Below are 22718 nucleotides of genomic sequence, written 5' to 3' on the forward strand. Positions count from 1 at the left end.
CAATGGAAGAATAAAATTGCGGACTATGTGCACCCCATAATGCAGAATGAGCACGAAGGTTTCTGTACATCTTTATTGTTAGATACTTAAATGTCAAATAAATCACAACAAAATATTCTGTCTGCTTAACGCCATATTATGAATTCAATAGTTTCTTTTTTTCTCAAATCAGCTATCAGTAAACTTTCAGGAAGCCTCCTCTATATTATACACGGAAAGCACAAGGGTAAATGGTATTTGTTTCCTCTGGGAAATATTTGCTGATTGTAGAAAATTGTGTGAGATCCTTCCCGCTTAAGGAGAATACCTTCATAAGGCAGAGTAGATTTCCTCAAAACTTCAAGATTGAGCCTAGAGAATCAATGCATGCACACATGTACACACATGAGCACACACACACATGTGCAGTGGTGGGCAGTGGATGGCCCCCAAGGTCCCCATCCCTGCTATAGAATCCCCTCCCCGGGGCTGTAAGGGATGGGCTATTCCCCCCCAGTGACTGCTCCCTCTACAGCAACAGGGATTCTGCAGAGGTAATTGAGGTCTCTGGTCAGTTGACTTTCAGTTAACCAAAAAGGAGATTCTCACAGTTGTGAGCCTGACATGATCAGGTGAGCCCCTACAAGGGCCCCTCTGGAGGGAGAGACTGGAAGTGGGAAAGGGCCGTGCCAGCAGCCCCGGGGCAAGGAGCTAGGGGTGACCACTAGGAGCTAACAACCGCCCCCAGGTGACAGCCAGCAGGAGAATGGGCGTCCCCATCCTGCAATTCAAGGAACTGAATCCTGCCAACAGCCACCTGAGTCTAAAGAAACAGCCCAGGACACGCCTTGATTTCAGCTTCTTGAGACCCTACGTGGAGAGGCCAGCCACGTTGGGCCTGAACTTCTGTCCTAAAGAAACTGCAAGACAATAAGTAGCTGTTGGTTCCCCGTTGTGTGGTAATTTGTTATGCAGTAATTTGTTACGCAGCAATAAAAATCCGCACGCTCACACCAGCACTCTTCCCATAGCCGCCCGCTTCTGAGTCCTTTCTGCAAACAATTCCAATAACCAAGACCATGGCATTCAGTAACTCCTGCATTTTATCCCTGCGTCTACTTCCCAAATGTCCGGCAAGTGCACTCACACACACACATTCACACACACAAACACAATGACTCACATACAAATACACACACATTCACACACACATGCACTCACATGCAAATACATTCACACACACATGCACTCACAAATACGCACACACTCACATATGCGCTCACATGCAAATACACACACATTCACACACATGCACTCACAAATACACTCACAAAACGCACTCACACACACATGCACTCACAAATACGCACACACTCACATATGCGCTCACATGCAAATACACACACATTCACACACATGCATTCACAAATACACACACATTCACACACATGCACTCACATACAAATACACTCACAAACATGCACTCACATACAAATACACTCACACACATGCTCTCACATACAAATACACTCACAAACATGCACTCACATACAAATACACTCACACACATGCTCTCACATACAAACACACACATTCACTCACACATGCACTCACAAATACACACATTCACTCATATACAAATACACACATATTCACTCATGTTCTCACAAATACACATTCACTCACACACACGCATTCACAAATACACACACATGCACACACACACATGCACTCACAAATACACATTGACACACACACTCACAAATACACACATTCACTCTCACACATACTGACACATGCACTCATACAAATACACATTCACTCCCACACTCACACACTCACACATTCACTCACACACTCAATCACACATACACACACTTGCATACACGCAGTCATACATTCACTCAAAAATAAACACATTCACTCACAGTCATACACACATTCACTCACACTCATACACATACACAGTCACACACATGCACTCACACACACACGCACTCACACACAGGGACTCACCTACACTCAAATACACATGGACTCACACACGTGCAGTCACATACACATTCACACACACATTCACACACAGGCGCACACACAGGCACTCACCTTCACACTCACACTCACACAGGCACACTCACACTCATACACACTCGCTCACATAGGCACACTCACACACAAACACACATTCTCAAAGAGCTCCATCAGGCTGCCGTCTGAAACGGACACCATGTTGCGGGACCGCCCGGGCCCTCAGGCTGGAAGGAGCCAGTGCAGGAGTCACTCCTTCTGTTAGAGCGCCGGCCTGAGGAGGCCGGGGCCGTCTTGCAAAGGAAGCGAGTTCTGGGAGGATGGAAGATGGGAGGGTTCCGTGTTGTGGACGGAACACAGAACCTTCTCAAAGGCAGGAGTGGGAACGGGAGCCTGGCGGGTGCCCAGAAGGTGGCAGGCGGGCTCTGCTGGAGTCTGAGCTCTTTCACAGGAAAGGTCGGGGCCTGGAGCTGGCGAGGGGCGCCCGCAGTGTGGATGCGGCAGAGAGCTCTGCGTGCCATGTTGAAAGGGGACTGGGCTCCATCACCCAGGTCAGGGCTTGACAGGGATGGCGGCGGGGGGCTGCCAGCGGAGCTGCTGCCCAAGGGGCTCCTGCCGGGCAGAGCAAGAGCAAGGGCAGCACAGCCCTGCCCAGGGACAGAAGCGACTGCCAGAGTAGAAGCAGGGAAAAAAAGGGCCCCATGTCCCAGGAGAAGTCAGATGAGAAAGAAAAAGAGCAGGCCCTTATCCCACCAGGGTAAGTGCCTCCGGCAGAAAACAAAACAAAATGTGAGGATGCATTGGCCCCTGTTGCCTTCACGTTCTCAGCTAAAGACCTGTGGCGCCCAGCGTGAGGCTGAGGACGCCATGGAGGCAGAACACCATGCAACTGTGGGGCCTGCATGCGGCTCCAGGAAACCAAAACCCACTGGGGCTCAGCTCCTCTGGGAAGCAGCCAAGCAGGTGCCCTGCCCTGACAGGACCATGCCTACAACTCCCCACACAGCCTTTGCCCACCTCCCCCTCGCCCACCCAGACCTGCACCCCTGGGAGACTGTCACACATGTTCACTGCCCCGCCAAGCCCCCAGGACGCCCTTGTGTTTGGCTGTAACCAAGTCCTCATGTTGTGATCCAATCATTTCCCTCAGGGAGTAAGAGAGTTCAAGAAGACCATGGACAGGGTGTTTATTACACAACTTCTTTGCAGTAATTCTCCTGCCAGTACTTTCTCACTGTTTAAAATCAATAAGGAAGAGGCACTGTATTAGTCCGTTTTCACGCTGCTGATAAAGACATACCTGAGACTGGCCGGTTTACAAAAGAAAGAGTTTTAATTTACAGTTCCACGTGGCAAGGGAAGCCTCACAATCATGGTAAAAGGCAAGGTGGAGCAAGTCATGTCTTCCATGGATGGCAGCAGGCAAAGAGGGAGAAACTGGGCAAGGAAATCCCCCCTTACAATACTGTAAGATCTCATGAGACTTACTCATTATCACGAGAACAGCATGGGAAAGACCTGCCCTCGTAATTCAATTACCTCCCACCAGGTCCCTCCTACAACACGTCGGAATTCAAGTTGAGATGTGGGTGGGGAGATAGCTAAACTATATCAGGTACCAAGGGCAAAACCCAGGGGGCAGCTGAAGGGCCACCAGGGACAAGAATGAGAGGAGAGGTGAAGGGCAAGTCCAGGGCTCCAGGTGTGTGGGTCCCAGACAGAGGTAACCGCGAATGCAGGGAACAGACTCTCCCCTCCTCCCAGCCCCTCTGCTTGCCGCCAAAGGGCTGACTCTCTGGGAACCAAGCTTACAGTGACCCCCTGGGCGGGCAGAAAGCTTCCTGCAAGTTGAAAGCATGAAGGAGAGAAGAAGAGGTCTCAGGAGCACAAGCCAAGTGGGGCTGGCACAGGGGAGCAGGCAGAGGGGAAGCACACAGTGGGGGATACAGTGAGGGGGGCCTGGGCTCATGGCAGGCGATTCATGTGGCCAAGGTCCCACCTCCCTGTCAGAGTGCAGGGCAACCAACTGGTCTCTGGGTCAGGATGCTGCCTCACCACTCACCATTGTACACCCCTGCCAGACAGAGGCCTGTAGCTACCTGGATTCTCCCCCCCCCCCGCAGAAAGAATGTGGACTTCAGTGAGTGAAAGTCATTTCCTTGTTCTGTACAGGCAGACATATCACTGGCGGTCCAAGATGCTGATCAAAACAGAGCTTCCTCCTCAGTCTTGACCAATGACAGAGGTTCTGATAACATTACCTTGTATGGCACCATCACAGGCCAAAATTTATAGAGATGTTTTGTTGAACCTAATTTTTATTTTACTACATATTTTTTGAAATAAATGCACATTTTCCTAGACACTGAGTCAATTCCATAAACACCTGTGGATGCCAGCAGGCGTGCTAGGAGCAGAGGCCATTGGAGACATGAAGGCTCCTGCTGCTGGGAGACTCACTGGCCATAACCCAAGTGCTACGTGTTGGGTGAGGGGAGTCCAGGAAGGCTTCACCCAGGAAGGGACATTGAGCAGGGATGGGGGAGGAGAAGACCAGGTGGGATTTGCTGGGCAGACGAGAGAAAGGCAGTGCAGAAAGAGGAAGTAACTCCTGCAAAGGCCAAACAAAGTCTTGAAGAATTAAACTAAGGAAGTACCAATAAAAATAAAGAAGGGGGGGAATATGATACCCATTAAAGGAGAGTGAATTCCAAAGGCCTTCCATAACGGGGGTTAAGGAGCTGAGGCATTCAACATGACCCCCTGTGAGGGAGTGGAAGGTGGTGTCACCAGTGGAGACTTGGAAGAGGCCAGAGGAGCAGGCTGCAGGAAGGAAATGAGTTCAGTCTTGACTGTGTCTGCTGGACATTCCAAAGCTGCTGTCTGCTAGGCAGTGAGGAGTTAGGTAGGTTTATCTGGAGACCAAGGAGCAGGGTCGGTGGTAATAATAATAATAATAATAATAATTAATTTTTTAAAACCCTGGAGTGTGAGTCACTCAGAAAGAGCATCTGGGAAATTAGCAGAGAGCAGAGTCATCTGGAGCACACATTTCCTACAGAGTTTGTAGGGTAAAAATACATAGGAGGTGGGTGCAGAGAGAGAAGATGTGGTTGCAGAGACTGATGAAGAACAGACATTGCAAAAAAGAGCAAGGGACATGCGGACCCATAAGCATCATCACTGTGAGCTGCGGAGCAAAGCACTTTCTGGGTGCCACATGCTTCATCGGCAAGGCCTCTTCAGTCTTCCCAAAGTCTCTGTATAGTTACTTGCTCTCTTCCCCATTTTATAGAAGAGGAAAAGAAGTCTCAGAGCTAGTAAGTGATGAACCCAAAATCACACAGCTCTTACCTGGTGGAGCTGCTGTTGGAACTTACTGCAAAAAAAACATGCTCTTTCCACTCTGCTGGGCAGCACCAGGTTTGTCACAGAAGAATGGGAAGGTCACACCTTCAGATTCTGGAAAGAGAACAGGTGAGAGGCATGACTGTCACCTGCCTGCAGGAGAGCAGTTTTGGTGGAGTTTGGGAAGTCAGAGCTAGATTGCAGGGACTAATGGAGGGGCTGGACGGGGAGCGACATAGGCCGGTTTCTCTTGCCAGAAAGAAGCTCAACCATGGCATGAGACAGGTCTCACTCGGGCTTTGCAGTGAGGGCATCTTTGTTTTCTCTTTTTTGTTGTTGTTGGTGTTTTAAGCTTGTGCGTGCTCATAATCTGTGGGGGAAAGAGTCAAAGAAGGAAACACTGAGGACTCGGGAAAGCAAGAAGTAAATACAGGAAAGAACAAAGTACCCAAGAGGAAAAAGGTGAAGGTGTCAAGATGAAGAAGGAGAAATTATCCCTGGATGAGAGGACAGTGCCTTTGATTCAGAGACCTGAACACAGCAGGGAAGGGCATTTGTGGGCCTGGGGCCAGGAAGCTGAAGGAATCGTCTTCTAACCTAGGAAATACATGCATGCCAGCAGGAGCTGAGATGGAGCAGTGGGGAGAGGGACTGGAGAAGCATGGCAACAGTGGAACAGCCATTCCCTGAGGAAGGACAGCATGCCCAGCAGAGCCCATGTGCAGCACAGCAGGAGACCTCACACCGGTCCTTGACCAACTGCATAACTCTCCTATCTTCTTGGCCAGCCATCAGTTGCAGGTAAGCAGGAGGGGAGAGCAGACGGCTCTACGGGTTCACAGTTGGGCACTGGCAGGAAGTCAAGGGGAAAGGGACTGGCAGGGGCTGGAGTGACCTTCAGAAGACATTTACGAGAAGAAAGACATGTTGCAATGTGTGTTGTAATGGGAATTGGCAAGACCTTTATACCACCAAGCATCTAAGGATGCAGTTTTGAATCATGTCAAGATAGCTCTACTTGGAGCTTTGTTTAAAGGTTTCCTAATCTTCTCCCCCACCCACCTCTCTTTCAACACATAGTAGATAAATGCTAAATAGACAAATGTCCCAGTTAGCCTCAGTAACAGAGGAAATCCAAGCTGTAGGGTCAGCTAAGACCCATGGAGGAAAAATGTGAAACGTCCACACGCACAGGTGGTGCTCAGTCCCCGGCCGCACTGTGTGTGGCCTGGGTCCCTGATGCTACTCCTCTCCAGGAATGGTAAGCACGTCCTTTGGGGCTCTGCATCATCAGAGCTGTCTTCTTCCATATTCTTCTCCTTGCAGCAGTCTTTGGTCCCTTATCTGTAAAATAGGGCCCAGGACTCGAGGGGCTGGAGCCCTTTAAAATTCTAACAGTTCATGAGCCCTCCTCCTCTTTCAGCAGCTGCTCTGTAACCATTACTTCTGCATCCTCCTAAGACACTATAGAAAGGGTGCACCCAGCCCCAGAACGCTGGGTGACTCAGCCCTTCCTAGCTTCCAGATGGATGGCAAGCCCGGGGCTGCCAGCAGGGGCGTGGGCCAGGGAGAGAAAACAAGAATGAAAAAGAACAGTGCCTTTTGGCCATCTTCCCAGAGTCTCGCACCTCATCACCACAGTCTTATTCACCATTTGGTCCAAAATATTACCTTTAAAAAATGTGTTGAAAGTAAGCCACTTTTTAAAAATCATGCAACTGTCACTATGGAAAACAGCATAGCGGTTCCTCAAAATATTAAACACAGAATTACCATCTGATCCAGCAACTCAACTCCATTTCTAGGCATATATACAAAAGAACTGAAAGCAGGATCTCAGATATTTGTACGCCCGTGTTCATAGTAGCATCATTCACAACAGCCAAGAGGTACAACCAAACCCAGTGTCCATCAATGGATGAACAGATAAGCAAATTGTGGTATAGACATGCAATGGAATATTAGTCAGCCTTAAAAAGGAGGATCACTCTGACACTTGCTACTACATGGATGAACCTTAAGGTCATTATGCTACCTGAAATAAGCCAATCACAAAAGGACAGATGTTGTTTCATTCTACTTATATGAGATACCTAGAGTAGTCCAGTTCCTAGAGACAAAATAGAATGGCGGTGGCCAGGGCCTGGGGGAAGGGGGAAATGTGGAATTGTTGTTCAATGGGTACAAAGTTTCAGATTTGCAAGACGAAAAGACTTCTGTAGATGGATAGCGGTCACCTCTGCACACCAATATTAGATGAACTTAATGTCACTGAATTGTACACTTAATAATGGTTAAAATGGTACATTTCATGTTATGTGTATTTTACCACAATTAAAAAAAAAAAAAAAAAAAGATCTTTTAATCACGCAAATGCTTCTTTCTCCTTCCCTACTCCAGGATCAGCAGCCACACTTCCGTCCCAAGGAGTGAAGCTGAGTAGAGAGCGCACCCTCTGCCTGGGACCTGATGAAAGATCCGAGCAGACAGGGGCCCCCTGGGGAACTGTGGACACCGAGCTGCCTCCTGTTCCGGCAGCAGCCTGGACCCCCGACTCTGGGTGCAGGGTCCTCACAGGTGTCCTGTGACAGCCGCCACTCACTGCGCAGCCCCAGCCGACTGCTCCCACTCCGCGCTCCCCTCCTGGACCCCGCGCAGCTCTCTTGCTCAGAGGCCAGACTACCTTCCCAGTCTCCATCAAAGGCAGAAATTACCGAAATTCCGCCGCTACCCCTGACAGAAGCGAACGTGAGGGGCCTGTGGGTCTCCGACCCTGGAAGGAGCGCGCAGTGCCAGTGTTGGATAGGGACGCAGCGTCGGGCAGGAGGATGCAACACGCGGGAGGTCGCGGCCGGCAGCCGGGCGCAGCAGGCCGGCTCAACTGGGCTCCCTGGCACTCTCCCCTGCCGGTTCCACGCCGCCCCGCAGCGCCCTCTTCCGGCCCAGCCCAGAGCGCCGCTCCCCAGCACACAGCGTGCGCCGGGTGTGCGCGCCCCCGGGGCCCAGAAGCTCTCCCTGCCGGGCCTGGCACGCGCAAATGCGAAGCCCAACTCTCCCGAGGCGCGAGGTTTCTGGCGAGTATTATTTTTTTATCCTTCTTCAAAAGGCCAGGATCTGTTAGATCTGGGCACCGCGTTTCTAGTGTCTCTCTGAATCGACCAGTGAATGAACCCATTTCCAGTAAACTTTCGCAGCAAAATGCGAAAGAGTGAACCCGGCGGGGGACGAGAAGGGCGTTCGCAACGAGGGCCCCATGGGGGAGAGCTTGCGGTTTGAGGGGCGAGGCCCACGGCGAAGGCCTGGTTTCTCTCTTCCCTAGATAGTCCTTGTGCAAACGAGTCACTGACCACGGCGGAAGGGCTTGCCCGGCCGGGCTCTCTGCAGCCTGCACCGCGCACAAGGAGGAAGGCGAGAGGGCGCCAGACTCTGCCCTTCCCTCTTCCTCCCGCTCACAGCTCCCGGGCCACCCGGGGCCAGGGCCTGGCCTAGTGGACCTCGCCGGCTCACAGTGGTCACCAAGACGCTCGCGGCGCCCGGGTCCTGCTCACCCCCAGCTTCCGTCCACTTTCTGACCCTGTCTCGCACGCCCTTATCCCCTAACCACCCCTGCACGCTGATGCCCTCCATACCCAGACTCCCATAGCCCTGGCCTCACTGGGAGCTTCAGGCCACTAATCTCACCTCGGTCCCGGGCTCCTCCTGTCCTGCCCCAGCTGGAACTCCATCGCCCTTTCCTTAAAGCGCTGCCTTGAAGACGCCCTTGAGGCCCTGGCACCTGGCTGAGCCCCTCACCCTCGCGTCCCTCCTGCTCTCTGCCTGCGTGCCGCCTTGCCTGGGCCGCTGCAGGTGTTGGGACAGGGTAGCTTTGGGCATTATGACCCCGGCATCCTCAGGGGGCCCCACGACTTCTGGGAGGGAATCCCCCTGCAGCTCCGCACCTCCCACCCGCTCCACTCCTCAGCCTCCCAGCACCTGTAAGGATGACGGCCTTGCTTCTGTTGCCCTGAGAAGGCAGGAGGTCAGGGGATCGGCACAGGCCTCCTCCGACATCCCGCCCCGTGTGCCATATGCCGCCCCCGCGGCCCCTGGTCTTGCCCTAAGATCTTCCCAAGAGCTCCCCGGGCCAGGACCACCCTCCCCCGCCCTCAGGCCGTCTACTCAGCCACCAGCCACGCACTCACTTCCAACTTCCCCCTCCTCTAGGTTATTCCAGTGAAGGCCAAATCCAGTAGGATTTCTCCATCTTACCTTACAAAGGCCCCCTCAGGGCCCCACACCTCTTTCCGCAGCAACCTCCCCCTTTCCCAGCTCCTGTTTCCGCACAGCTCCTATTTCTCCTTCGCACCCTGACACAGTCAACTTTACCCAGCACTCCATCAAAACCACTCCGACATGATCAGTCTTCCGCCTCGCCCTGCTCCACTCCGAGGTACTGGCCACTGCTAATCATTCCCACCTTGCAATGCTTTCCCAAAGGAGGGTCTCAGCCTGCCCCACGCTCCCCAGCCCCTCAAGCCTCCCTTGCAGCCCCTGTAGCCCAGGCGAGCCCAGCTTCAGGCACAGTCCCTGGCCCTCTGGAGGCACGCTTCTGCCCCGATGACTTCACCCACTCTCCCTGTTTAAAGGCCACCTTTCCACCAGTGAGTCACCAAGGAACAGCCTCGTCCCAGCCAGCTTCTCACACCTGCTCCACACTCGCCTTTCCTGTAGTCCACCAGACAGCTCCTCCCAAATGCCGAATCTTAAACTGAAAACACGAAGGGCAAACCCCTGATTTCCGCCCCCACCCCCCATAAGAAAAACAGTCCGCAGGCCGGGTGCGGAGGGTTCACACCTGTAATCCCAGCACATTGGAGGCGGAGGCGGGCGATCACAAGGTCAAGAGATAGAGACCATCCTGGCCAACATGGTGAAACCCCATCTCTACTAAAAATACAAACATTAGCTAGGCTTAGTGACGCGTGCCTGTAACCCCATCTACTCGGGAGGATGAGGCAAGAGAATCGCTTGGACCCAGGAGGTGGAGGTTGCAGTGAGCAGAGAGTGTGCCACTGCACTCCAGCCTGGGCGACAGAGCAAGACTCCATCTCAAAAACAATACAAAATAAACAAAAGCAGTCCGCTGGGAACTTCTTTGCCTTTCTTTCTGTTGCTTAGATCCAAATCGCATTTGTCTTCAACTACCCTGCTTCTCCTCCATCCAAACCCACTGTCAGCAAATCCTGCTGGACTTGCCTTCAAGGAAAACCCAGAGAGCAACCACTTCTCGTCACCTCCCTCACGCTCAGTCCAGGACACGCCACCACTGTCACTCCCGGAATCATGTCGCGTCCTCCCTCTTCTCCCTACTTCCGCCCTTACCGACCCCTCCAGGAATCTAGTCACAACACAGCAGCCGGAATGGCCTTGTTAAAAGCGTTAAGTGAAAGTCATGTCAATTCTTTGTTGAAAAATCCCTCAATCCCTTTCCATCCCAGAGTCCTAAGATGTCCCAAATGGGCCTCCTCTGCTGGGCACTTCCCCTCCTTCACCCACAGTGGCCCCCCAGACTCCCCAACTCAAGCCCTCCCCACAATGCCACCACCATCTCAGGGTCTCCACAGCACCATTCCCCTGCTTGGAATGCAGCCCCCAGGTCCCCCCCACTTGCTCCCTGATGCCTTTAGCTCTCTGCTCAGAGCTGCCTGCACAGCAGACTCCTCCTGGCCACCCTAAGACTGCAGCTCTCTCCTTCCTCCCCATCCCTTCTTTTTCTCTTCCTCACTCTGGGTTTCCAGAGCCCTGGCTGCTTTCTCTCATTCGATGTGTCCTGATTTGTTTATTGTCTTTCATCCCTCACTGAACATGTGCTTCAAGCAAGCAGGAATTTTTTTTTTTAAGAGACAGGGCCTCACTCTGTTGCCCAGACTGAAGTGCAGTGGCCTTTCACTGGTGCGATCATAGCCTGCAGCAGCTTCAACCTCCAGGGTTTAAGCAATTCTCCTGCCTCAGCTTCGCCAGTAGCTGGGATGACAGGCACGCTGCACCACCATGCCCGGCTAATTTTCTTCACTGCTAGGTGCCCCTTGCTAAGATTGTTGAGGAGGATCTAGTGGATCTTTGCCCACTAAATGCATGAGGAAATCCTATATCTGCCTTCTCTCCCTTCTTTTCCTGCCATTTCCATCACATTTTACTCTTGCTATGCTCCGTGAGGATTTCTCCAGGTAGACTCTTTCCTGCCTCGGATTTTAGAGTCCATTTTGGGACTCACCACCTCTAGTGGGTTTTGCTTTAGCTTGGGCCACTGTGGACCACTTCTATTTCTAAGAACATTCCCTTGTTCTCCCACTGCTGCTTTTTCATAATTGCCTACACTTGTGTTTAATCAAAGCTCTGGCCCCTTAACGCCCTCGGAGATGCAGGCTGAAATTGTGTAAACGTGTTTCTGCCTTCTACAGTAACTATTTGGGTTGGGGCATTTTGTGGTTCTAACCACTCCTGGCTTGCTGACCCACCCGGACATCTTCTGTGGCCCATCCACATTTGTGAACTTGATTGACTGCCATGGAGCTGGTGGGAGTCCATCAACGGGATGTTGAGTCTCCCCCAGAGGCATCCACATGTAATTATTTGAGTTGAAGGAAAGGCCTCCCCACTGAGAGATGACTGAACCTTATACCTTACACCTTTCCTTCAGGGTGTTCAGGTAAGAGGCTGACCAGCAGAATGAGGCCCTCTCAGAAGGGAAGTAGGTGATCGACCACATGGGGTCCTTGGGGAGCATCCGCCTTGGCTCACAGGTGGTCAAGCTGAGCCCCGAGAAAAGCTGTGGCCTGCTGTTCTGACTGTGCTCTAAAATACTTCCGGAAAGCTTTTCCTTTATTCTCCCATAACTGCTTCCTGACCCACCCATTCCTCTAGCCTCTGGACTTTAGATTTATTCAGTGAGGTCTTTAATAACAACAACAAGAGCTAAAATCATCCTGACATTTGCTGTATGCCAATATTGTTGTCAGGACTTTATAGAAATTAACTCCTTTAGTTAGCTCATATTAGCACAATCAAGTATTTACTATTGTTTTCCCAGTTTGAAGAGGAGGGAACTGAACCGCAGAGAAATGAAGACCTGCCTGTAGTCAAGCAGCTGCTAAGGGGTGTCCCTGAGACCACAGCTCACTCACCAGCAGGGAGCGAGAAAAACAGAGGCTAGCACACCTCAGACCTGCCGTGCTGGGCCTTTGGGAGTGTCTGTGAGTGCGTGAGCATGTGTGCAGTGAGGAGTCACCTGGGATGCTGGCCGGGGGCCCTCACATGAAAGCCCAACCAGCCACAGCCACAATCGCCCTGCTATTCCTGTCAAGACCTTGCATAACAATAAATTGTTCACATGCCAAGGCTAGAAACACAACAGAGTCTGCAAAGCCAAGCTCTCATTGACCTTATAACCAGAGGGTCTAGCTTATGCATATAGTAGGTTGCTTAATAAATGTTTGTTGGAATAAAGACATTAGCAACATTAGAAGTCTCCTTTTGATTTTTTTATTCTGTATGTGCATGTATTTATGTATGCATGTGTACAATGTATATCTGTATGTACATGTATATACATGTTTTCATGTATGTGTATAATATACACATGCATGCATATACTGTATGTACAATATATTATAAACGTGTGTGTTAATATGTCATAATTAGCCTTTTACAATCAAACTCTACTGAGGGACACATGATTTGCCTAGTAAAGGATTCCCAAACCAGTAGGAAGCCAGTTTTGTTTCCAGTCTTGAAAAAGAAATATAACTAGCATCAATCGGAATTGAGAAGAATAGTCCTTCTCAACAATATCTCATATTATTAGAGAGTAATCCTGAAAAGATCAGGCTACTACATATACCACACCTGTAGTTAAAATTCAGTTCTGTGAAACCTTGTCTTCTAAGTATACCATTTATGGAGTCAGAACATAAAAGATCTTAAAAATAAATCCTTCAGAAGGTTCAAAAAATCACCAACTTAAAAATAAACACTGAGACATTGATTTTGGAAAGACTCTAACAAGGGTGTTGCAGAAAGTCCACAAAACACAGCACCCAACCAAATTCAGGTTCAAGGCTGCACACCAATCAACAAGAACTAGTTGTACATGAAACACCCATCCCACTTTTACAAATCTGCACAGAGAAGCCTTAGAAAGTCACAGAGGGCACTCCATATTCCAGTCTGTAAAGGCTATGACTGATTAGCATCACTTTAATATTCAATACAGATTTCTCATAAAGCCCAATATGTATTAGTCTGTTCTCACGCTGCTGATAAAGACATACCCAAGGCTGCACAATTTACAAAAGAAAGAAGTTTATTGGACTTACAATTCCACATGGCCTGGATGGAGGCCTCACAATCATGGCAGAAGGTGAAAGGCATGTCTTACATGGCGGCAGACAAGAGAAGAGAGCTTGGGCAGGCAAACTCCCGTTATTAAAGTCATCAGATCTCAAGAGACTCATTCACTATCACAAGAACAATGCAGAGAAGACCTGCCCCCATAATTCAATCACCTCCCGGTGGGTTCCTCCCACAACACATGGAAATTGTGGGAGTTAAAATTCAAGATAAGATTCGGGTGGGTACACAGCCAAATCATATCACAATATGTTATTAAAACCACACAATTGAAAACCTCTACTACAAGCCAAATATGCAAAACCTTTAAAAAAAAAAAAAACTCAAACTGAGGATTAGAGGGTAAATGGTTGTTTTTTTTTTTCATAAGAAATTTCATAAGAAATCAGCTGAGTATGGTGGCTCACACCTGTAATCCCAACACTTTGAAGGCCAAGGCAGGAGAATCACTTGAACCCAGGAATATGAGATTGGCCTGGACAACATAGTGAGACTAGTCTTCACAAAAAACAACTTTTAATAAGATAATTTTTTAAAGAAGTCGTCCAGAATACAGGGCCAACTGGACTTGAGGGATTGCAGAAAGTGTCCTCAAACTTGGACGTCAAGAAAGATGAACTTGAAAAAACAGTCCTGCGTCCCATCATCATTGGAGTTAGAACTGTCTGAAATGTGTACAGTATGCATTGCAAAAACCTATTCAAAGGTTCTTGTTTTTCTATCCAGATATGTTTTGGTTCTGTGCCTGTCTCACACCCGTCCAGAGTCTCTTGCCTGATACTAAGTCATTTGCTTGAAATCTGGAAGTTCTATCTCAGTGTGCTTAGCAGGAAGAATCACACAGGAAGGATACATGTTCTTGGTGACAGGAATGAATGAGGAAGGATAAAGGTTCTTGGGTGATACATAGGGAATAACCAGGGTAAAAAAAAAAAAAAAAAAAAAAAAAGTCAAAGGAATTGTGTCCAGAAAGAGGAATTAACTTCATGTTAGGTCAAAGGTATGACAGAACAAAACTCAGCTGAAGAACTGTAAGTTATTTTAGAAAGCTGGATTCAGGCCGGGCGCGGAGGCTCAGGCCTGTAATCCCCGCACTTTGGGAGGCCGAGGCGGGCGGATCACGAGGTCAGGAGATGGAGACCATCCTGGCTAACACGGTGAAACCTCGTCTCTACTAAAATGCAAAAAATTAGCCGGGCGAGGTGGCGGGCGCCTGTAGTCCCAGCTACTTGGGAGGCTGAGGCAGGAGAATGGTGGGAACCCGGGAGGCGGAGCTTGCAGTGAGCCGAGATCGCGCCACTGCACTCCAGACTGGGCAACTGAGCAAGACTCTGCCTCAAAAAAAAAAAAAAAAAAAGAAAGTGGGATTCATAGGGTGGATGGGTGGCGGAGGGAATCATGAGAAATGGGCTAGAGAGTGGGACAGAAGCAATACCACAGGGCAGAACTCTCACTGAACTCTAGAGGGAGCCGCTAAGCTTCACATCGACCCCCCTCACTCCTCCATCCCCTGGGTTAGAGGGTTGGGGGTGCTCTGGTCTAAGTGATGAATCTCTGCAGCACTGAGCAGGGTGTGTTGCCTAATGGGAGAAATTTCAACCGTAATCAAAATTAGGACTGACAGGCCGGTCCTCTCCTTTCTCTGCACAAGGCTGGGAAGATGCAGCTGGAGGCAGCTGCTACCGGAGGCTCAAAGGATAAACCCAGTACTTGAAGTTTTAACTCTTTCACATTTCCAGGGATTGTTCATCATCACAGATTTCTTTTCCCACTTTTTGCTTGCACTATCTCTCTCTCTCTCTGAAATTTTAACATTTAAAGAAGTTCAGATCTCTCCTATCTTAAAAGCAAAAAGCAAACAAAAAAAATGCCTCAACTGCAATGTTCCTTCTAGCCACCATCCCCCTGTCTCCCACTTAACATCAAGCTTCTCAAGAGAACTGTCTGTATTCATTTTTGTTGACTCATATCTCAATGACTCTCCATGCAGTCCACACAGATTTCTGCCTTCATTAGTTCCCCAGGAGCATATTCCCTTGAGCCATCAATGCTCTCCATGAACTGGTTTCAGTGGACGGTTTTCAGACTCTTTCTGACTTTCTCATACTTCTCCTGGTTTCCCTAACTCCACATTCTCTTAGTTGTCCTCGTCTATCTCTGGCTACTCCTTCTCAGTTTTCTTTGCCAGTCCACCCTTTTCTAACCGTCTGTATATGTACAGACGACTCAAGGGCCAGTCCTTAATAAGCTCCTCATCTTCAAACTCCATCTTCTCTTCCCAGGGGATTCTCATTCATAACAACATTCATTACCATGGTTACCTGGCTAGATGCTCACCAACCTCTGTTCCTCTTGTGGGGCACATAGACCAACTATAATTCCCAGCTTCTCTTACAGTTATGTTGGGGCCACATGACTGGGTTCCAGTTCATGGTACAAGGACCAAAGTAGCATACACCATAAAACATCCTGCATGAGCCCCTTTGTTATGGAACTCAGATCCCGAAATCTCCATTTGGAAGATGGCCATTCAGGAGAACATTCTGACACATAACAGACTTTGTGAGAGCAAGAAATCAACTTTTATGTGTTCACCCACTGAGATTTTCCAGGGTTTGTTTCAAAAGCCAGCATTAATTACCCTAATACACGTCTACCATCTGCCGGTAGCTGACTCCCAAAGGTACATCTCTAGCTAGACCTCGTCTCTGAGCTCTGAATCTGAATATATGTGTCTCCTCAATATCTCCCATCATAAGTCCCAAGGTCCCCTCTTCCACAATATGCAAACCCGACCTCAGGGCACTCCCAATTGCTTCTCTTCCTGGGTTCCCATCCCAGTGAATGGCACCTTATCCATCCAGCTGCTGAAGCCAGAAACTCGGAAATCATCTTCCACATCTTCTTTCCCTCACATTCCCCAACATGCACCATCAGACATCTAGTCTATCCCTAAACCTAGTGTATTTTTCTCTCCTAAGTTGTACTTTTTCACCATTACTTCGCTAGTACCAGCCACTATCAGCTCTTGCCTGAGCTGCTGTGAATCCTCTGTTGCACACTTTTAATCTGCACACCTCTAACCCTGCAGTCTAAATTTTCATAGCAAACACTGGCCACAGCCCTGGCTGACTATTGCTCCCAGAATAAAAAGTTGGCATCCTCAATACAGCTGCAAGACCCCACCTGATTAAGTCCCTATGAGTTTCCCAAACCTCATTTTATATCTCTCTGCCCTCAGCCTCAGTGCTCCAACCACTTGACCCTTCATCCAGTCCTTGAACCCACTGGGGTCCTTCCTTCCTCATAGCCCATGCTGCCTGGTGCCACAACCCTGCTCCACAGAGACAGAGAGCTCTTGTGCCCTTGCCTGCAGCCCAGGCTAGAGGCTCCAAGTACATCACTACACCTAATCCTCAAAACAATCCTCTGAGGTATGTGCTTTTATGCACATCCTATAGATGGGAAATTTGAAGTTGTGGGGATCTAGGAAACTTTTCAATGTTTACATATCCAGTAAGTGATAAAAGCAGAATTCAAATGTCAGCCTGCTGGACTGCAGTGTCTGTGCTCTCACTCCCTGCACTGTGAGGGAGACACTTGCGATGGTTGAGAGGACCATGGTGGAGGACCAGGAAGGATGGGATTCACTGAGGCAGAGTTAAGGCCCCAAAACACCCATTCCAGGAAAACTACAGGTGACAGGGCCTGCAAGGATGGAGGATTAAGCCAAGCCAATAACAAGTCTGGCACTCATCCTGAAGCATCTCCCGTGCTCCTTCCTCTTCCCAGGGCCCCAAAGGGCTCCAGTGATTGTCCCCCCAACTCATGAGGGAGTTCATGACTAACATACTTAACAGTATTTGATAGCTATTGGATAATTTTCTTATCATCAGGAAATTATTGAGATAATTCCATGTCCTCATCACTATTACACATTTATAAAGTGTCTTGCCAAGCAGAGAGGAATTTGGTTTTAAAAAATAAAAATGCTTATTGAGCACTGCTGGAGCCAAAGTTTTAGATTGTCAAGAGATGTGATCCTTATTCCTGTGAAGCTTAAGTACCCACTGGGTTGTGTTCTGGTTATCCACAGTCATGGAACAGACAACTCCAAACTTAGTGGGTAAAAACAGCCACTGCTTCTTTATGTCTCATTTTTTTGTAGCTGGGGAAATTGGGCAAGGTTTGGCTGGGTGACTTCTCTGTCCTACATGGCACTGCAGAGGTCACTTGGTGGTATTCAGCTGGCAAGCAGGCTCTTCTGGAGGGACCAAGTTGACCTCACTGACACATCTAGTGACTTGGAAGACATGGGGGATGATTCAGCCAGGCCTATCCATCAGAGCTCTATACAACGGACTACTACTGAGCAATAAAAAGACAAATTACCGATCCATGCAACAAGCTGGCTGAATCTCAAAGGCATTATGCTGAGTAAAAGAAGCCAGTCTCAGAAGTTACATACTCTATGATTCCATTTATACGACATTCTCAAAAAGACAAAACTATAGTCATGGAGTGGGTACCAGGGGCTGGGGGTGAAGGAAGGGACAGTGTGACTATAAAGGAACCAGGAAGCTTTGGAGGAGATGGAACAGTTCTGTGTCCCGATTGTGGTGGAACTGTCCATTCCCAAAAGGTCACCCTTACTGCATGTTAATTTTAAAAATAAAATAACTTTGAGTCAAGTAACAACTCTTCTGGACTGAATACATGAGCACAGAAGTAATTGTGAATAGAAGCCTGAGCAGTCTGTGCAAGGGAGATGATGTGCCAAAGAAGTGCCTTGGTCCTTTTTGTGCTGCCATAACAAAATACCTGAGACTGGGTAGTTTATAAAGAAGAGAAATTTCTCTCACAGTCTGAAGGCTAAGTGCAAATCAAGGCTCCAGCATCTGGTGACTCACTCTTGCTGAGTCATCCCATGGTGGAAGGTAAGAGGGCAGGAGAGGATGAGAGAGGGTAGGGGAAGGCAAAGAGAGGAAAGCAAACACCCTTTAGTAAGGAGCCCACACCTGTGATAATGAACCCACTCCCAAGATAATAGTGTTAATCCATTCATGAGGGCAGACCTTCCTAAAGGTCCCACCTCTTCATATTGTTAAAATGGCAATTAAGTTTCAGCATGCATTTTGGAGGGACATTCAAACCATAGGAGGAAGTGAGGAAGTAATCCCTGCTGTGAGCCTCACCCTTCATCCAGGGCTCACCTGGCTGACTCCATTCATCTCAGCAGAACTATGGGGAGTGGAGCCATAGTGAGTCCTGTCATGTCCCGACAGGCATGAGGAGAAAGGCACAGAAAGACTCCAAACCTAGGAGGAGGCCGGGCCAAGTCAGCATGCTCTGGTTTCCCCGCCTCCTGGTTACCAGAGCTCCTTGGGCCATGCCAGCACTTGACAGCAGGCACCGGGACACCAGCCAAAACTCTCAAAACCGCCTCCCTAAGTTGCACTTGTCAGCAATTAAAACATTTGTCAAAGAGTATTTAATCCTGGTGTTATAAAGTGCTATGGCAAACAGATTTGGCTCAATATTTTTAAAAGTTCTACAAAATGGCTACTCCCAACTGTAATTCAATTATGTTACTATGGTTTTAAACAAAAACAGTAACTAAAACAACCATATTTTGATGTACCAGGAAAAGCCATTTGCAACCACAGAGTCATGAATACTTTTTTTTCAAAAAAATAAAAAAGACGGGAGGCTGAGGCAGGAGAATGGCGTGAACCTGGGAGGCGGAGCTTGCAGTGAGCTGAGATCCCGCCACTGCACTCCAGCCCTGGCGACAGAGCGAGACTCCGTCTCAAAAAATAAAAAAAATAAAAAAAAAAATAAATAAAAATAATAATAAAATAAAAATATGAAACAGCTTGGAGAGGTGCTGAAGATATAGAAATAATTCAATAGAGTATGATGCAGAGAGAGAGTAGGAGTATTTAGGGAGCTTGAAGATGAGACTTCAGATGTAGATTATAAAGGGCTTGGAATGCCCTACTTGGTGGTTTGGACATGATCTTGTAAGAGATAAAGATCCATTAAATATATTCAGATAAAGGAGATATATTATCAGACTTATGTTATATAGTACTCTGGGTGCAATTTGGAAGATGTAAGTCTACAGGCAAAAAGCCTGGTAAGGAAACTCCAAGTTTTGCCAAGAATAATGAGAAGTGCTCAAAGACAATAGTAGTCAGACAGAAAAATGGAGAGGATTTTAGGGATTACTTGTACTTAAAATTGGAAGGATTTATAGATTAATTGGATTTAGGGGATACAGATGAGAATGGAGTATAGCTTCAAGAATTCTGACTCAGATGACTGGGTGGGTGGTGGTGCTGCCAATGAAGATAAGGAAAACAGAAAGAAGAGCAGTTGGGGGCTGACGATGAGTTCACTGGGGGCTCTGGGCTGGAAAAAAATAATTCAAGCGTTAAATGATTGTAGATGATTGTTAAAGCCATGGCAGTGAATGGGTGAGAGTGTCTGGAGGAAAGGGAAAAGGACTTTAAGAAAAAAGAGAGAAGAAAATGAACTGGAAAGGCCAATGTTTAAAAAACAAATGAAGAAAGAGCAAGAAAGAATGGTCAGAGTTATTGAAAAATATCCAGAAAAAAATATATATACCATGAAATCGAAGTTCAGGGTCTCAAAGTAGTTCAAGGAAATTGTCAACAGCATTAAAGGACATGGAGCATTCAAATAGGATTTTAAACGTGAGCCACTTTTATTGAATATTTATTGATTAGGTATTTAATACAAATCAGATTTGGCAGTAAGAAAATTTTAATGAACCTTGTTTAAATAAATGGGAATGAGATGGTAAAAGATAGATTGTTTTATATTCTAATATCCTATCAGTGAAAAACATATCATTTGCTCATAGAGTTTGTGTTGTTAGGCACGAGGTAAAAAGTAAAACTTGGCTTATGGCTAAAACTATATCAATCCTGAAACTAGATCACACTATTGCATTTTTACTTTTCAATTAACTAGGTTAAGAGCAGTATCCCATCCATCGGGCAATGCCATCTGATCCTTTTTTATCTTCCTAGTGACAAACTTCAAGCAATTACAAACTCGACATTGAAAATTCATGCTAAACTCACTCAGTTTTTCATAATCTAAATAAATCAATAAAATACATACTGCCCAAATGTTCATGAGATAACATCTGTTTGGGAAGAGACAACAGTTAATCTGAAAAGGTGATTTTTCACTTTATACATAATATCTAGCATTTTATCTCTTCTCCGTTCAAGTAGATGAATCATGTAATCGTGTTTGCTAAACCAGTGAGGGCAAGGTATATGTAGTTATGTGTAAAACAACTTTATAGATCTTCGTCATAATCAATATGCTCTATGTCCTCATTACGAATGCAAGTATACAGATGGGTGTGTACACACGTGCATGCTACAAACATTAATTTGTAATATGATCTGATTATACAGGGGTACCTTATAGTGACTACTACTAGTGGGATGCTTAATGCTCTAACACAGAAACTAAGTCAAGAGTTGACCAAGACAAAATAAACCCATGGAGATTAAATTATATATTTAAAAAAGCATTCCCCTGGATAATAAGTAATAATGATGATCATTTGCCAGAATATATAAGAAAGAAAAAAAATCTGCGAAGATATCGACTTACAGTAGTAACTCGAAGTGAACTTTCAGCAATACATGCCAGTTCAAATAAGTTATATATAATTATTTTAGTTAATAAATATTTATTGAGCACCCTAGTATGGGCAAGATGTCATATTGGTGAAAAATATAAAGGTCTCTACTCTCATGAAACTTAAATTAGTTAATTATCAAATTAGCGAAGACATTTTAATAGCCATGCTGGTGAGTGTGAATGAAAATGAGCAGTCTCATAAAAGGCTGGTAGAAGTCTCACCTGATGGAAAATTTCTTGAGGAAAACTTGGCAGGAGCATTTATATTCATAGATTTTATATTCATAGACTGTAAAATGCATGCTATTTGACTCCACTATTACACCTCTAATATGTTATCTTAAGGAAACAATAGGAGATGAAGCAAAGAGTTACACATATGTAGATCTATTGTGCTCTGTTTTATAAGAGGAAAGAACAGCAAAGTCAAAATATACAAAATTGGGTGAGCATTTAAATAAATTATGGTGCCATAGATTGAAGGTCATCTTTTGAGATCCATTTGTGTTTATTTATTCTTTATTGTATACATTTAAGGTGTACAACATGATATTTTGATATATGTATGTGTAGTGAAGTGATTACTAAAATCAAGTAAATTAACATATCCATCATCTCACAGAGTTACTCTTCTTCTTTTTAGGGAGGTAAGCGGGGGATTGGGGGGAATAATAATTAAAATCTACTCTTTCAGCAAATTTCCAGTATACAATTCAACATTATTAACTATCGTTCTCATAATGTACTTGAGATTTCTAGATTTATTCATCTGAGAGAACTGCATCTTTGTGCCCCCTAAGATCCATCATTATTTTCATTTTTATTTTATTTTTGGGCCAGTGTCTCACTCTGTCATCCAGGCTGGAGTGCAGTGACCCTATCATGGCTCACTGTAGCCTCCATCTACCAGGCTCAAGTGATCCTCCAACCTCAGCCTCCTAAGCAGCTGAAACTACAGGCGCACGCCACGATGCCTGGCTGGCTGGCTAGTTTTTTTGTTTGTTTGTTTGTTTGTTTGTTTGTTTGTTTGTAGAGATGGGGTCTTGTTATCTTGCCTCAAATTGCTGGGTTCCAGTGATCCTCCCGCCTCTATTTCATAAAGTGCTGGCATGAACCATTGCACCTGGCCGGATTCATCTTTAAAAGCCTATTTAATTGTCTGGGAAAATAATCACTATTAATTGCCAAGCTAAAAAATAAGCAGGTTATTATATGTGTATGATCTTTTTTGACGTTTGTGAAATATAAACTCCACACTAAAAAGTAAAAAAAAAAAAAAAAAAAAA

At 46.9% G+C, this 22718-nt stretch overlaps 1 protein-coding gene and 1 long non-coding RNA gene across 2 annotated transcripts in view; one reads left to right on the forward strand and one right to left on the reverse strand.

The window, feature by feature from the left end:
• Positions 1 to 5367: 5367 nt before the first annotated feature.
• Positions 5368 to 22718, reverse strand: part of LOC108513312 (uncharacterized) — a 24935-nt gene continuing 7584 nt past the window's right edge. The window contains exon 3 of the long non-coding RNA XR_001880856.1: positions 5368 to 5469. This is a non-coding gene — a long non-coding RNA (uncharacterized LOC108513312). The remainder of the gene's footprint in view (positions 5470 to 22718) is intronic.
• Positions 6490 to 10163, forward strand: LOC108513311 (uncharacterized). The gene is made up of 2 exons (XM_017849007.1): positions 6490 to 6616; positions 7756 to 10163. The coding sequence occupies exon 2, from the start codon at positions 7825 to 7827 to the stop codon at positions 8506 to 8508; it is 684 nt and encodes a 227-aa protein (XP_017704496.1). The 5' UTR covers positions 6490 to 6616; positions 7756 to 7824; the 3' UTR covers positions 8509 to 10163.

Source organism: Rhinopithecus bieti, unplaced genomic scaffold, assembly GCF_001698545.2.
Source record: "Rhinopithecus bieti isolate Rb0 unplaced genomic scaffold, ASM169854v2 scaffold_32096, whole genome shotgun sequence".
Classification (NCBI taxonomy): Eukaryota; Metazoa; Chordata; class Mammalia; order Primates; family Cercopithecidae; genus Rhinopithecus; species Rhinopithecus bieti.

What these genes read in the sequence shown, in the direction of transcription:
- LOC108513311 (XM_017849007.1), top strand. Translation starts at nt 7,825, where the DNA reads ATGAAAGATCCGAGCAGACAGGGGCCCCCTGGGGAACTGTGGACACCG.